Source organism: Nylanderia fulva, unplaced genomic scaffold (genome assembly GCF_048542155.1).
Source record: "Nylanderia fulva isolate GAGA-0341 unplaced genomic scaffold, ASM4854215v1 Scaffold26, whole genome shotgun sequence".
Lineage (NCBI taxonomy): Eukaryota > Metazoa > Arthropoda > Insecta > Hymenoptera > Formicidae > Nylanderia > Nylanderia fulva.
The window spans coordinates 2,661,494-2,676,314 of record NW_028190325.1 but is presented as its reverse complement, the minus strand read 5'-3'; the positions used below and the strand labels follow the sequence as shown (position 1 = coordinate 2,676,314).

Below are 14,821 nucleotides of genomic sequence, written 5' to 3'. Positions count from 1 at the left end.
TCAACCGAGCGACGCGATTGGCTCGCGTCGAAAGAGTGCGCATCCCGTATTTGCGTCTTGCGCATGTCTGACATCGCCGAAAGTGACTGATGGACGATGGCGAAGTGGATGTGAGTGGATGCTGTTGCGCGTTGTATGAATGCGAACGTGTGGCTTTACTTAAACTGTATCGTTGTTGGCGTTGCTTCCTGGGTCGAGCGACCGTCGTCGTCCCCGACTGTCAGCCACGATGGCCCTCAGCCAGACAAGCGTAGTGAGTAAAATTGAATATGTAAATGTACACGTAGATAGGAACTTATACTCTTTTTTTTTCCACGAAGACGAGTGTTTTCGCGTTTTCCTGGACGCTCGAACGTCCCGCGATATTCGCGCTCCTTCACCCGATCGACGCCCGTCCGCTGATCTCCGGCTGTCGGAAACCCAATCTTGAGGTAGATCGAGGATCGGATTTTCTAACCTCGAAACGTGAATTTCGTGCTCGTATCAAAAGTTGCATATTAATAGAAAAATATCGAGATTCGAATAAAACTTTCGAGCGAATAAGTGATATTTGACGTTGCCTTGAAGAGATCGTTATTTCTATTTCTGTTTGATATTTAAACATTTGCAATTATATTCTTCGTTACGATATTTAAGCAATATTAAATGTCTACACGCTTGATGAATTATTCAAAACGTTGGAATCTTTTCGTTTTATGTGTAACTTTCGATGTCCGTTTTCGAGAGAACACATTTGCGAACTCATTCTTATATAACATGTTTCTATTAGTATAATTAGTAAATTAGGCTGGCAGAGCCAATATGGAAACTTAGCAGACATTTTTTTCAATCTGCATCCTTTATAAGTTTGATATTAAAAGAATAAATCCTGTGTTACAGCTAAAATTATACAATACTGTGATAGAAGATGTAATAGCAGGAGTGCGAGAATCATTTATAGACGAAGGAGTAGATGAGCAAGTCCTCCAAGAACTTAAACAGATATGGGAAGCAAAATTGATGGCTAGCAAGGCTGTGGAATTAAATCCAGACCCACCAGAGCCACAAGTTCCTCAAATCAACACGCACAAAGCTGTATCTGTCAATAAAGGTATATATATATATTTGCTAGAAATAAATATAGCAAATGTTAACAAATTTGCAAAAAATTTGTATTATGATAAAATACTTAAGGATAAATAACTTAGATTATACAAGGCATTCCATCTATTGGATGTTTTGAATCAATACATCCTGTAGATTGTTACATATAGATTTGATGTTGTAATAACTAATGTAGGAAATCATTTTGTACAACCATCTCCCGGAAATGCAGTGCCGCAAACACAACCTCAACAACAATCGCAACAACAACCACAGCAACAACAGCAGCAGCAAGTACAATCACAGCAGCAACAACAGCCGACACAACCGCAGCAACATACAAATCTTACAGAAATGTCATGTCAGCAGCAGCCACAGCAACACTCGACAACACCAGTGCAACAAGTGGTAACTGCACCAGCTGCTGTACTTGATCGACAAGTACCCATACAGATCACCTTACCTCCACAACCTGGCATTCCCGATGGACCACAACGGATCTTAAGCATACAAGTTCCTGCATCTGCTCTTCAAGGTAAAAATCTTTTATATTATATGTGTGTGTATGTCAGTAGAAAGTTTATCATTAATTTGTGGCAAAAAATAAATTTTAATAATTATATAATTATGTATTAATTTATTATATATACTTTTTCTATGAATATATAATTTTTAATACTACTGAAATTTATTAATGCTTAAAGAATTTAATGTATTAATTATGTAAATAACAGAAAAATTTCTCTTTTAGGAAATCAATTGCACACAATTTTAACAGGTCCCGTCATTTCTGCAGCTATGGGTCTTCCAGCAAATTTAGCTTCGACTTTATTGCAACAACATGTGAATTCTACATTGCAAGGGCAAGCAACATTAGCTCCATTGCAAGTAAATCAACCGCTTCAAGTGGTCACTCAAAATACAAATAGCGTTGCAACACAAAGGTCACAAAACCAAGTAAGACAGTATATTTTAAGATAATGTAATTTCTTATTATAAAATAAAGATGATAAAATTAATGTCATTTATATACAACAAATACAATAGAGAAATGTATGTGTGTATACTTATAAAAAAATAACATGTTTTCTTTATTTTTATACCAACAGAATAATATAAATCAATTAGATGGAGGAGTAGGTGATTCTACTGACGATGATGATGAAGAAGAAGAAGATGATAATGATGATGATGATGAGGATCTTGATGAAAAAGAAGAAGAGGAAAATGATGAAGCAGGAGCTCGTGAAGAGGTTAACAATAATACTAGTTCATTGCTTTTTCTCTAATTAGAAATATTTTCCTGATTTCACAATTTTTTGAACTATTAAATCTATTCCTTACTAATTCTCATAACTAATGTGTGCATGTGTATATTTGCTCGTGTGTATGCATGCACACATTTAATCGCTCCCATATGCATAGAGAAATTAATGTTTATAAATAAATTTCAACTTTGAATTGTCTTACAAAAAGTGGTCTGTTCTAGGAACCTTTAAATTCCGAAGATGACGTTACAGATGATGATCCTGCTGAGCTCTTCGAGACAGATAATGTAGTAGTCTGTCAGTATGATAAGGTATAAGATATGATATATTTATCTTTACATATATATATATATATATATATATATATATATATATATATATATATATGAGAAAATATTATTTCAATTTATTTATATAATATCGTTTTGTTTTCAGATAACAAGGAGTCGAAATAAGTGGAAGTTCTATCTCAAGGATGGCATAATGAATTTAAGTGGGAAAGACTATGTATTTCAAAAAGCAAATGGAGACGCTGAATGGTAATTTTAGATGCGATGTGAATATTGTGTTGCCTACAGGAAGCTCAGGGATGTTATATGTAAAAGCAACTTGATGATGTGTTCACGTGAAATGTTTCATCTTTAATACAAGATGATTCTTGTATGGATTGTGCAAAGCTGCAACTGGAATGGCAATACAGGGGAACAATGGAGAAAATTACACTATCACAAACATAGCATAATAGCATTGTTAAATGACATGATGCTAATTACACAGGTTAACCTAAACAAAAATTATTACAGAAAATGTTTTGTTTTATTCTTTATGAATTCTTCTATCTACCTTCTAAATATATGTAGCATTATCAGTCTTGAATATTTTTTAAATAACTGTTTTTAATTATATACGTATATATAATTATATATAATTTGTTTTAATTATATATAATTTATATATAAATATATAATTTGTTAATTATATATAAATTTATTTATATAATTTGTTTTAGTTTTTATTAAAGAAAATTCAAGACCGAATGTTAAATTGGCCATAGAAGTTTAAATACACTTTTTGTAATGCAGATTATGAATATACAGTGTAAAAAATTACATAAAAGTCTCCTATTGTTAGTCATATGTTATATCCTGACAAAAAGAACTGTTATGAATTAGTTAGCTTCCCCTAGCAAATGAGTAAAACTTTATTAAACAGAAATACATGATATATTAATGGAAACACTATATCGATTAATGGCTCTGAAATTACATCACGGACAATGATTTTGAAAATGACAAATTGTGAATTTATACCATGTGTGTGTATGTGTGTACATGTATGTATGTGTGTGCGTATATGTAAATATCATTTTTTCTAAATCTTTAATTATAAACTTTTTAACTTTCAACATGAATGAAATGTAAAATTGAGATAAAACTTCCATTTTTTCCCTTACAATCTGAAAATAAAATCGTACATTATATGTCTTTAAATCCAGAAATTTTCAAATGCAAAACTATAACTCATATGTGATGCTTTGAAATAATAAATGTCTTTTATATCTATACAAAATCTTGTTGCAAGCACATTGTCAAAATTATTTATTAAATTATCAGTGAAAAAATGAAGAATAATTTAGCATTTAGAGAGGTAATTGATTGGATAAAGCATTTGAAAAGTTTAAATTGTTCTGGAAGTTACAAGATATAATTTTTTTTCAATTTCAATTTGCTTTGGCATTTAAAAGTGTTTAAGATTTAATATGACGTTTTTTAGATGTTTACTAAATATTTAATTGAGAAATACTTTATAATTATGCGCTGAATATATTCATAAAATATATAAAAATATATTCTTTATCCTTGTTAAAAATATATATTCGTATCTAATTCGTAAAAATTAGATCAAATGGCTTCTAGAGCAATTCGAACTTGCCTTAGTCAAAAACATTATAAGACTTGTGACTTCGCAAGCTTTATGTTGCATCATAATGAAGCGAATATTTATAGATAAGAATAAAGATTATTCTTAAATTATAATTTATAATATAAAAATGCAATTTAAGATAATTTGTTTCTTTTTTTGCGTTATGATATTGATATCTAATTAGTTTAAGATAATTGTTTAAATGAATGATATATGAAGAAACTATGATAATAAACTCACAATGTGATTACAAATATGCTAAAATAGTGTGCAATTTTATATTTTATTATTTTGTCAAGAGTGTTACAAATATTTGGCATATTTTAAATTTGGATAATGTATCTTTATTTTTAACGTTATCAAAAAGAAGTATTTTGTGAAGATTTTGATTAATATCAGCATCTTATAAAATATAGAATATAATTATAGGTGCTGTCTGCAAAATATGGTATCTACGTTACATTGTCGTATGCCTTATATTTCGAATTTAACTTATAAATAAAATTTCTTTGAATTTATAGAATAAATGTTTAAAAGAGAATTATTCTTGATGAATGCATGTATGTAACATAATATGTACATACATGATTGAATACATTGTAATTTGAAAATTTTTTAACAATTATAATTAATGATGAGCAATCAGTAGCTTGTATTCATATCCTTCATTTTGTCTCATATTTTACATGAAAATTATTCAAATTTCTATATATTTGCTTGTATGATTAATATTTTAATTAAGATTTCTTTTATTTTACAGACAATTTCATTCTTTCTCTGGTTCTCAAAAATATATTGATGAGCAGCTTAACTGTTTTGCTTGTTTTACTTAATTATATTCCTTTAGATTAATGCAGTGCTTCCTAAATAAATAAAAAATCTAAAAATAAATAAATATAAGTATAATATGTCAACTTGCTGAATTTATCGATTAAAATACCAATTTCGCATAATTTATCTATTAATTATTTGATAAATAATATAATTTTTTATCTAAAACTAAGAGAAACATTGTCAATGTTAAAAAAAATATTAAATCAACATTGTCAATCTTGCAAATTTATTATTTTATATTACAATATTACATGTTTGTAAGAATACATATATCTATAAACTGCATTTATGTACAATATTTCTCTTTTATTATAAAATGTATGTGCAATTAAACAAAGCTAGTAGAAAAGAGTAGTCATCAAATTACAAAATTAATTAAATTAAAGTTATACAAAATTTATATTGCATGTATTAAATAATATTGCATCCCGAATAATCTGTAGAATATTTTGAGCGGATTTTTTAATTTGCTAGCAATCAGAAAATACACTAATTCTAATTTACTAATTAAAACAATTTTATCTTTATCATATAGAAGTCAATGTTAAATAAAAATTATATGCATGTTTAGGTATATAGTTTTTAAATAGAAAATAATTTTAAATCTATAATTTTTTTAATAAGATTATATATATCGAAGTTCGTAAGTTTACTAGAATTCCATAATTGGCAATGTTTTTTATATCAAATATTTTTTTGACTGTACAGAGATTCTATTATTTTGAGCTATATGTATTAAACTTTTTTGGTATAATATTATAATAAACTCTATGCCATTTGGCTATTTTCAGATATAAAACACGATTATATTGATCTGTGAATATTTTAGAATATACAATTGTGATATATATATTATAAATACAATATCTTATTTACAAAGAAAACTTATGACACAATTTAACAATTGTTTTGTGTTACAAAAATGCATAAAATCATACAATAATAACTGATGAAAAAGCACAATAAACCATACACTAAATCTAATATTTGAAATATCCCATTCTCATAAAATTTAATTAGAAATATCGTTCGTGCATCAACATTTGCAATGTAACTGCTTTATCCTTTGTCTTTTTTCTTTAATTAAAAATTTTAATTTTAAATTAAATATTTAACAAATTTTCTTTACATATAACCACATATTATATACAAAAAAATTTCTGTTGCAACTTAAAATGTAAAATATTATATAAATTAAAAGTAGTGAAGTCTGTGGTATCCTTATTTTACAAAAAGAGAAATTTCAATAAAGACATTCTCATTAAAAGTTTTAATAAATAAACTTCTATAATATCCTTCAATTTTTATATTGAAACAGAGCTTGCTGCTTATTTAATATTCAGTAAATATACGGCGTATTTGATACATTATATAAGATTTATGTTATTTAAGAATATCAGTCATGTCTTTCATAAAGATTTTTATAGGCCACATATATGCTTAAGATTGTGTGACTACATATTGAAATAGTTAAGTTTAGATTAAAGTAAATCCTTATCCTTATCCCCTACATTTAAACTAAAGTAAGTCGTTTTTAATATTAGTTTCAGAGAAATCAGTATTTTGTTGGCTGGTGCTAGGTTCTAGTGTACTTATATATGTTGTTTCAGCCTCGTTATTAGAAGCTATTACATTTTTCATATTGGAATTTGGAATTAGTGTAGACTCAGTGGCATTTCCATTACTTTCTAATTCTGATTTCTTTTTCAATTGTCCCACTATAGTTACATAATTAGCAGGCACTAAACCAACACTCCTATTATCAGTGGCTATCCACCAACCTGGTATACTTTTTGACTGTAGAGATCGTGGCGCCAACCATATTTTTTGACCAGTTCTGACACTCAATTCTTCATTAGAAACCGCCGTGAAAGCATACATTGCAGTCGCTACGCATACAGGATCTTCACACTTGACCCATTCATTTGGATCATTAACTGTAAATTTGCCAATATGTTTATAAAAAAACAAAAAAATATTAAAATACTAAAATTAAAGTATATCTTAAAAATATCAGAAATTATAAAGAAAAAATTTTTTAAATTGAATTTTAGAAAATATAAGAGTATCAACTTAAAATGGTTAGACTTTTTTTAAATGTAAGACTTTAGTTATGAAGAAAACTAGATATAAATAATTATTTAAAAAATATATTCATTTATAAATTTTCATTATAGAGAAACAATAAAAAAATATAATTACCTTTTATTTCAGTCTGTTTCATACTATTTGATATCTTGTGAATTAAATATGGAATAGCAACAAATATACCAAGAAACAGAATATTCATCCATGAAGAAATCCGTCCGTTCATCGGCATTGTATGTTCTTCGTTTGTCGTTTGTGCCACTGATTGCTGCCACAAATCTTCTGGTGTAACATTTTGCATATTTTGAAGACCTAAGAGTAAAGGAATAATTAATTATTAAATCTTAATTTTCATTATTAAATGTTATATAAATTATGAGAAAATGTTACATAAATTATAGAAATTTCAGCTGCAATAAGCAATAAGCTCTTACCAAGCATAAATAAAATTTTTCTATAAATCCATTTCATAACTCGAATTAAAGCAAATGTGCTTAACAGTTGCCCAAATGTTGACCGTAGTCTGCCGATATTATCTGCCACGCTTAAGAATGCTCTGAAGGAACTTGTCAAAGCAAAATATGTTGAATCCAATAACATTGTAATAGATGAAAATGTATGTAAAACTGTTTCCACTACACGGAAAGTCGACCTCGTACTTTCTTCTGCATATTGTTGAAATCTATAGCATGCAAAACAAATTATTTATTAGTTAAATAATGTTGGATAAATTTGGAGATTTTTTAAAGCGAAAAATAAGATTTTATGGCGTTCAAGAAGAATATATTGATAAACTAATTTATAATTCATATCTATTATATCTATTCATTTTAATCACACATTTTCTTCAATTTTATCTGTATAGACTGAATAGAATCAATAAATAAATGTTACATCCTTAGAGGATCAATACTATATATCATAAAATAATTATAATAATTTCTTTAGTCTTCTTTTTGAAGAAACCTAATCTTTTGGAAAGTTTTATGATCTTTGTTTTCCTTAATATTATATATCTTGATAATTAAGGCACAAATTAAATTATATTTATAAATTTTTTTTATAACATACCTGTTTTCTACATCACCACTGTGTCCTCCAAATTGTCCATAACTGTTACCAGAATAAGGAACGTAACTTCCAAAAGAGCCATATCCACCATAACCCCTGTAACCACTGTAACCACCACCATATCCATAATTTCCATAATAGTTTGAGCTATATGGTCTGTAATCACTATATCCTAAATAGTTTTGAACAGGTTGGCGAGGTGGTAATGGAGGTGGAATAGCTGTTCCAAAAGTTTGAAAGGATGGTCCTGGCATGCTGAATAGATAAGATTATTTATTTAAGGTTATTTTATTTTTTGATGCATTCCTCTTAACTAATTGTTATCATTTATATTAACAATTTGTATAATTTGTTTCAATATTATTAAGATAGAAATCAATCTATGCAATGAATTTATAGTAATCTGGATGTAATAAAAATTATAAAAAGAAAAATATATACTTACATATTATATATTTCAAATATATAGATAGAAAATAAAAAAAACAAATATTAAATCTGATCAAAAATTCTGTTGGAAATAGTTAATGTTTAAACTATTTAACCTTCAAGAGATTTTCTATTTGTGAAAAAATTTAAAAAAGAAACTTTATTAAATAGTTAAACAATATCATTGATATAGATCTGTACAATATAAAACTTATATAAGATAATAAAAATAAGTCCTTTAAAAATTCAATATGACCTCATAAATAGGCAATTAATATGCATATTAATATTCATTTCAGAGATCTCACTTGGACGAAATGCTGGAAGAATTCCTGAGCTGATTGCTGTTGATTGTGTTATTTCTTCCTGGTGTCATCTCGCTCGAATTTTATGTCTCCAAAATTCTTATTCAAAATTATATCAATATATATACATATATAATGACGTGGTATATTTTATATTATTCAAAGTTCACAGTTCATGGGTTTATTAGCGAAATGTATGAGAGAGATGTACATACATACACATGCATACACTTGATTATCACGCTATCACGCTTGAAAAAAATACTTGAAGCAATTAGGTGTCTTTTCAAGTCGCGACATGTATTTCTTGTACAGATGACTTGCATAATGATTAATGCTATATACGAACAAATATAGGATATAAAGTGGTTTATTATATAAAATTTTATATAAAAAAAGATATTATATTGCTGTAATATATGTAAAAGTTTATAATCAAATCGATCAATCACAGTCGAATTTATCTGCGTTTGAGAATACTTGATTGTGATTGGTTGACTAAACCCTTTCACGTCTCATAACCTTTAGATGGATGATAGATAAAATTCACAATTCACATGTTTTCTTTATATTAAAATCTTGGTGAGCAATATTGTATTTTGCAATAAGGTTATTAATTAGAAGGAACAAACAGTATAACTTGTATTTATGCTTTTCAGATTTTTTGGAAGATAATAATTCAATAAAAAATGTATCCAACATGAGTTCGAGTGATTATAACAATGATGATAATAGACCTAAAACACCACTGGACGAGGATTGTTGTGGCACTGGATGTACACCATGTATCTTTGATGTTCATAAAGCATTGCTGAAAGAATGGAAAAGTAGGAAGACACAAAATGTAAAAGTTAAAATAAGTAATAATTTATTATCTCTTCTATCTTATAAAGTATTTATTGTCACCGATATATCTGAAACTTCAAGGGATTATTTTCTGGTTCAATTAAAATGCCCAGGTATTACTATCTTCAAATCAATAACTAAGATACAATAAAATATATCACATAAAAAGTTAAAAAAAAAGTAATTACATCACTAAATGTAGACTAAATTTATATCAAATTACTACTATACTATTCAATTACACACAAAGAAATAGTAAAATTTTGAATAGACTATTATTCATATAAATACAATATTTATATTTAATGCAATCATTATACTTGAAAGATAAAAAATATACATCTTATTTAAAAAAAAACTATTTGTTTATTGTGTAGAGTATAAAATAGAAAATGATGTTAGATTGCACATTACACCTGGACAGTATGTTATTTTACATTCCTGGTGCATGTCTCGTCCATATACACCAATTGCTTGGACGTATAATAACTTAATTTTCTTAGTAAAATCATATAAACAAGGTGAATTTAGTTTGCGCCTCAAAAATGCATCAATTGGCAGTGCAATTGATATTAGAGGTCCATATGGAGATTTTAAATATAAGAGTAACAGGTATGTGAAGATTTATTTGTTCACATAATTATAAAATTGTGTCACAACTCACACTGTTATGATAGTTTTCGACAGATTGTTATGTTCAGTATCGGTTCGGGAATAGCAGCACTTTATCCCATTGCTAAAATGATCGTTGATGATGAAACAGAATTGACAAGGATACATCTTATCGCAGGATTTCAATCGGTGTCACATGTACCTTTGAAAAAAGAATTAAGGCATCTAGTGGATTATTGGAATTTTAAATGCACGTTACAGCTATCCCAATTAAATGGTATGTAATTGAAACACAATACAGCAAGTAAATTCATAATAAAATTGTATACATAGAATGTCCTGTAATTATTGTGCATTTTGAGTTATAAATTTTTTCACAATTTGATATATATCATAAATATTGATAATTTGTACACATCTAAACAATTGAAGTAGATTTACATAAGTTATAAGAGCCACTAAAAATATTGTTTCCAAATATTGTTTTAGACAAGACAGTCAGTCTTCATGGTTTTAATATCAATTCAGGTCGTTTGAGCAAATCACTTGTTGCTGATTATCTCCAATGTAATGATACAGAAACAACATTAATTTTGATATGTGGAACTTTAGAATTTAATCAGATCATGAAAGAATGGCTTCAGGAAATGAATTATGCATATATACATATATTTGAATAAAATATAAATATGCAAATTCAATATCTACCTTTTTATTGTTTAATGGAACAGGAAATCTTTTCCTTGCAATATGGACAGGTGCCATAAATATGGTCAAACACAACTTGATTTCCACTGTTTGTTTGTAACCACTATTGTTAAAAAAAAAGTTATGTATATATATGTGTTGGCATTATTATAGGTAACAATTTGTATTATATAAATGAAATATATTTATGTTATTAATATATGTTATGTATATTGCAATTACATACCCTTGATAAACATGCTGAATGAAAATGTTTCATGCATTTTTCATTATTACATATTTTGTCTGATAATTCGTCCGAGAAACATATACCGCACTCACGATTATTGATAACGACGTTCTTCTCTTCTATACTTTCTGGGTCAGAAAATTCATACATATTTAACAGCATTTTTAGGTTTTCAAAAATACTGCAATCATAATTCCACTTCTGTAAAATCAATATATTAATGTTAATTACAAATAAATTGCAGTTATCTTACATTATGCATACATATGAAACTTACATGAATATTATTGGAAACATCATCCATTTGTCGTTTTACTTCATTGTCGCTCCCTAAGAATTTAATTATTGGCAAAGGATTCGATGGATCATCTATTATAATTGTTACAGATAAAGACTGAGACAAATGGATGCGTCTATACATGTGGCTTTTATTTGGCTTCAATGGATCGATCACCCAGCAATTTCTTTTATTTCACATTAATATATTTAATGCAAAAATTAATGATTTGATATAATTGCAACAAAAAATAATAAAAAATAGTATTATATATTATTTTTAGAAGAGTTCTAGAAGTAAAAAAAAATATTCTCTTGTAATTTATGAATATGATTAATACTCACTCATCAATTTCTTCTAATTGTTCCCATGCTTTTCTCAATATTTCCACTTGCCATTTGAATTTAGTCTTTGCAACACTCAAATTAGTTACATTCTTCTCAAAGCCTTCAAATGATGGAATATTAGGCAAATCAGAAGCAATAACTGTCCAAGGAAGTTCAGTATTATTACATCTTTGTAATGTAATAGATACATCTCTATAGTGTAATTTGATAATACTTAAATTTTGATCAGATGATATCTTCATATCCTGTAACATTTAATGCTAAAGTTATGAGATTTTATAGAAAAAAGAAAGACTACATCTTATATAAATTTACATACAGGTAAATGATGAAGAGCTGCTTTCAATTCTTGTAGGAAATATCTCATAGTGTCAGGATTAGGTATGAGAGTCTTAGTATTGTGCATATATTCTCCCTGTTTGCAAATATATAATCATAATAGAATTGTTAAAAACAAGCAAAACTATATCAACATTTTATACTTACAATAAGTGATTGTAACTGTGTTAAAAATGAAGATACTGTTTGTTCAGACTTGAATGTAGTCATTAATTGTTTCACCCTTTTATGGAATTCTTTATTTCGCAGAGAAGCTATTTGTCTACCAAACTCTATATGTGCTTGTTCAAATGATGGATAAGCGGACATGATTAATTTTAATTTTACTCTGGGACTTTGGAAATCATATGCAGTGCACAATGAATGCGAAATGATTAAAAAACCATACCAAGTGACAGGTGATTCTGATACTAATATAATTTCAGGATGCCGCTCTAAGATTGCTCCATAATCATAACTTTGTTTCGTCACCATTCTTAACAATTAATTTAAAAATGCACGTTTTATAAAAATATCCCTTTTTACTTTTCTTTTTTCTCTAAAAAAATTATTTTATAATTATATATTTTATATATATATATATGTATATACAGTATATATATCTTATTAAATATAAAATTAGTTATCCTACACTGATTAAAAAAAAACCTACGAAAATAAATACGTAGTTATTACGATGAAGAAAAGAACTAAACTATGGGGAAGGCCTTTCTATTCATTCTTTTTATTTTGGAAACATTCAATATATATGTGTATCGAAATGTATCAAGTGTCAACAAGAAGTACAAAGTACCATCAAATAAAAACATATGTGAAAAATATCCCTAAAATTTCTATCAAGAAACAAGAAATTCCCTATCCGATAACCAATCAACAAATTTATCGCTCGATGTAAATAGCGCCTTTAGGTCAGATTATTTTTACGCATGCGTGATGCATGGCGCAGTGACAGCAGGTATTATGACGTCACATGATGTATGTATGTATAGATATCGTGGCGTGGGCGCTAAACTTTCGAAAGAATAATCAGAATTGTTTGACGTTTAAAAGAAGAAAGATGTTAAAAAATTAAATAATTTTACATGCGAAGGACTTTATAATCAATTATTGAACTTGATGTCTTATTATTGATATCGTGCTCGACACTCGTACGGGAAGAAATTGATCTAACCTAACAACGCAATTCGCGTTCTAAACATAACCTGTCAAAATACAGCGAAAAGATTACCGATATCGGTCAATTAATATTTCGTACGATCGAAATATAGTTTTGATTGATTGGCGACAAGATGGGTCGACGTAAGAGTAAACGAAAACCGCCCAGTAAGAAGAAGGCCATTCAACCCTTAGACACACAATTCAATTGTCCTTTTTGCAATCATGAAAAGTCGTGCGATGTTAAAATGTATGTAAAATTCGCAAATATCTTGAAATTAAATCACACAAATATTACGTTTTGCAGTAGCAAAAGTTGATTTAATTTATACTCGATTAAGTTTTCTCGATATTCGTAATTAGTTTATAAAGTAATGTTGATTTAGTTTATGTAGAGAATCACGTTTATTTTGTCAGTTTACTACATGAATTTCAGAGTCTTATAGTAATTTGATAAAGCGATAATATATAAATTTATCGATTAATTTAAATTAATTTCTTTCTACTAAACAACTTTATGATTTCAGGGATAAATCAAGGAGTACTGCAAGAATAACTTGCAGAGTATGCTTGGAGGATTTTCAAACGACGATAAATTTATTATCGGAACCTTTAGATGTATATAACGATTGGATTGATGCCTGTGAAAGTGCGAATTAAAGAATTATCAGACATAGATATTATATTTTTACAAGATTTCTGTATGTTATAAGTGAACATTCTTGTCACATTTTTAAGATTTTTTACTAACACGCTATCTTTCATATAAGCTATCTGTTTTATAAAAAAAGGTATATATATATATGTAATGGTATATATATATATATATATAAATAATATATGCTAAATGTGGCTTTGTTCGATTGTAAAACAATGATTATTATCATTGTTTATCAATATCTTAAATGTATGCATAATACTGTTCCAATAAAAGATGATCTTGATCTTACATGAATATGAGATCTACTCTAGTTCTATAGTCACATTTAGTACTGAATAATAATGTGTAATGTATAATCTTTCAGATTAAAAACGTTTAAATTTTAGAAATTTAGACGAAACTTTATTATATCAGGAAGAACATAAATATTTTTGAACACAATTATATGATATATGTGTGAATGTAATGTATATGTCGAATATTTAGTATATGCAATTATAAGTTTTATACAAAAATTGTTTATAATATACACACATTGTATATATACATTTTATTTTATATAAAAAATTGACATAGATATACAGAGAGATATAAATATCTTATATTTTTTTATTTTTGTAATTGTCATAAATAGCTCTCAGGATGT

The 14,821-nt window shown here is 27.5% G+C and overlaps 5 protein-coding genes across 7 annotated transcripts; 3 read left to right on the top strand and 2 right to left on the bottom strand.

The window, feature by feature from the left end:
- The first annotated feature begins 63 nt into the window (after window positions 1-63).
- TfIIA-L (transcription factor IIA L) lies at window positions 64-4,538 on the top strand. Of its 2 annotated transcripts, none has more exons than XM_029318150.2 (7): window positions 64-253; window positions 880-1,090; window positions 1,316-1,618; window positions 1,835-2,040; window positions 2,193-2,336; window positions 2,573-2,662; window positions 2,787-4,538. In XM_029318150.2, the coding sequence occupies exons 1-7, from the start codon at window positions 230-232 to the stop codon at window positions 2,892-2,894; spliced, it is 1,086 nt and encodes a 361-aa protein (XP_029173983.1). In that variant the 5' UTR covers window positions 64-229; the 3' UTR covers window positions 2,895-4,538. The 2 variants fall into 2 exon arrangements, with proteins under 2 accessions (XP_029173983.1, XP_029173981.1); XM_029318148.2 differs by having other exon boundaries at window positions 1,280-1,618.
- A 1,973-nt stretch (window positions 4,539-6,511) lies between these two features.
- Window positions 6,512-9,766, bottom strand: Pex13 (peroxisomal biogenesis factor 13). The gene is made up of 5 exons (XM_029318194.2): window positions 9,005-9,766; window positions 8,268-8,522; window positions 7,631-7,878; window positions 7,311-7,508; window positions 6,512-7,045 (listed from the first exon to the last, which is right to left on the bottom strand). The coding sequence occupies exons 1-5, from the start codon at window positions 9,070-9,072 to the stop codon at window positions 6,627-6,629; spliced, it is 1,188 nt and encodes a 395-aa protein (XP_029174027.2). The 5' UTR covers window positions 9,073-9,766; the 3' UTR covers window positions 6,512-6,626.
- On the top strand, window positions 9,053-11,366 carry LOC114942758 (NADH-cytochrome b5 reductase-like). Of its 2 annotated transcripts, none has more exons than XM_029318196.2 (5): window positions 9,053-9,583; window positions 9,661-9,960; window positions 10,225-10,459; window positions 10,525-10,736; window positions 10,949-11,366. In XM_029318196.2, the coding sequence occupies exons 2-5, from the start codon at window positions 9,702-9,704 to the stop codon at window positions 11,137-11,139; spliced, it is 897 nt and encodes a 298-aa protein (XP_029174029.2). In that variant the 5' UTR covers window positions 9,053-9,583; window positions 9,661-9,701; the 3' UTR covers window positions 11,140-11,366. The 2 variants fall into 2 exon arrangements, with proteins under 2 accessions (XP_029174029.2, XP_085339796.1); XM_085483670.1 differs by having other exon boundaries at window positions 9,057-9,583; window positions 9,661-9,861.
- Fancl (E3 ubiquitin-protein ligase Fancl) lies at window positions 10,454-13,143 on the bottom strand. Its single transcript, XM_029318195.2, has 8 exons — window positions 13,012-13,143; window positions 12,507-12,897; window positions 12,340-12,435; window positions 12,018-12,265; window positions 11,674-11,860; window positions 11,394-11,597; window positions 11,168-11,270; window positions 10,454-10,661 (listed from the first exon to the last, which is right to left on the bottom strand). Exons 2-7 carry the CDS (start codon window positions 12,831-12,833, stop codon window positions 11,172-11,174), a joined length of 1,161 nt encoding a protein of 386 aa, XP_029174028.1. The 5' UTR covers window positions 12,834-12,897; window positions 13,012-13,143; the 3' UTR covers window positions 10,454-10,661; window positions 11,168-11,171.
- Window positions 13,144-13,320: 177 nt separating this feature from the next.
- Window positions 13,321-14,463, top strand: LOC114942759 (transcription elongation factor 1 homolog). The gene is made up of 2 exons (XM_029318197.2): window positions 13,321-13,764; window positions 14,042-14,463. The coding sequence occupies exons 1-2, from the start codon at window positions 13,649-13,651 to the stop codon at window positions 14,172-14,174; spliced, it is 249 nt and encodes an 82-aa protein (XP_029174030.1). The 5' UTR covers window positions 13,321-13,648; the 3' UTR covers window positions 14,175-14,463.
- Window positions 14,464-14,821: the final 358 nt, after the last annotated feature.

Coding starts and splice junctions, on each gene's coding strand:
- Fancl (XM_029318195.2), bottom strand. CDS start 12,833: ATGGTGACGAAACAAAGTTATGATTATGGAGCAATCTTAGAGCGGCAT. Junction 12,436..12,506: donor CACAGTTACAATCACTTATT/GTAAGTATAAAA, acceptor ATTTGCAAACAG/GGAGAATATATGCACAATAC. Junction 11,271..11,393: donor ATTCAGCATGTTTATCAAGG/GTATGTAATTGC, acceptor TTTTAACAATAG/TGGTTACAAACAAACAGTGG.
- TfIIA-L (XM_029318148.2), top strand. CDS start 230: ATGGCCCTCAGCCAGACAAGCGTA. Junction 254..879: donor CCCTCAGCCAGACAAGCGTA/GTGAGTAAAATT, acceptor CCTGTGTTACAG/CTAAAATTATACAATACTGT. Junction 1,091..1,279: donor AGCTGTATCTGTCAATAAAG/GTATATATATAT, acceptor TAACTAATGTAG/GAAATCATTTTGTACAACCA.
- Pex13 (XM_029318194.2), bottom strand. CDS start 9,072: ATGACACCAGGAAGAAATAACACAATCAACAGCAATCAGCTCAGGAAT. Junction 7,879..8,267: donor AGTGGTGATGTAGAAAACAG/GTATGTTATAAA, acceptor TGCATGCTATAG/ATTTCAACAATATGCAGAAG. Junction 7,509..7,630: donor AAAAATTTTATTTATGCTTG/GTAAGAGCTTAT, acceptor CTTTACTCTTAG/GTCTTCAAAATATGCAAAAT.
- LOC114942758 (XM_029318196.2), top strand. CDS start 9,702: ATGAGTTCGAGTGATTATAACAATGATGATAATAGACCTAAAACACCA. Junction 9,961..10,224: donor GGTTCAATTAAAATGCCCAG/GTATTACTATCT, acceptor TTTATTGTGTAG/AGTATAAAATAGAAAATGAT. Junction 10,737..10,948: donor ACAGCTATCCCAATTAAATG/GTATGTAATTGA, acceptor ATATTGTTTTAG/ACAAGACAGTCAGTCTTCAT.
- LOC114942759 (XM_029318197.2), top strand. CDS start 13,649: ATGGGTCGACGTAAGAGTAAACGAAAACCGCCCAGTAAGAAGAAGGCC. Junction 13,765..14,041: donor AAGTCGTGCGATGTTAAAAT/GTATGTAAAATT, acceptor TTATGATTTCAG/GGATAAATCAAGGAGTACTG.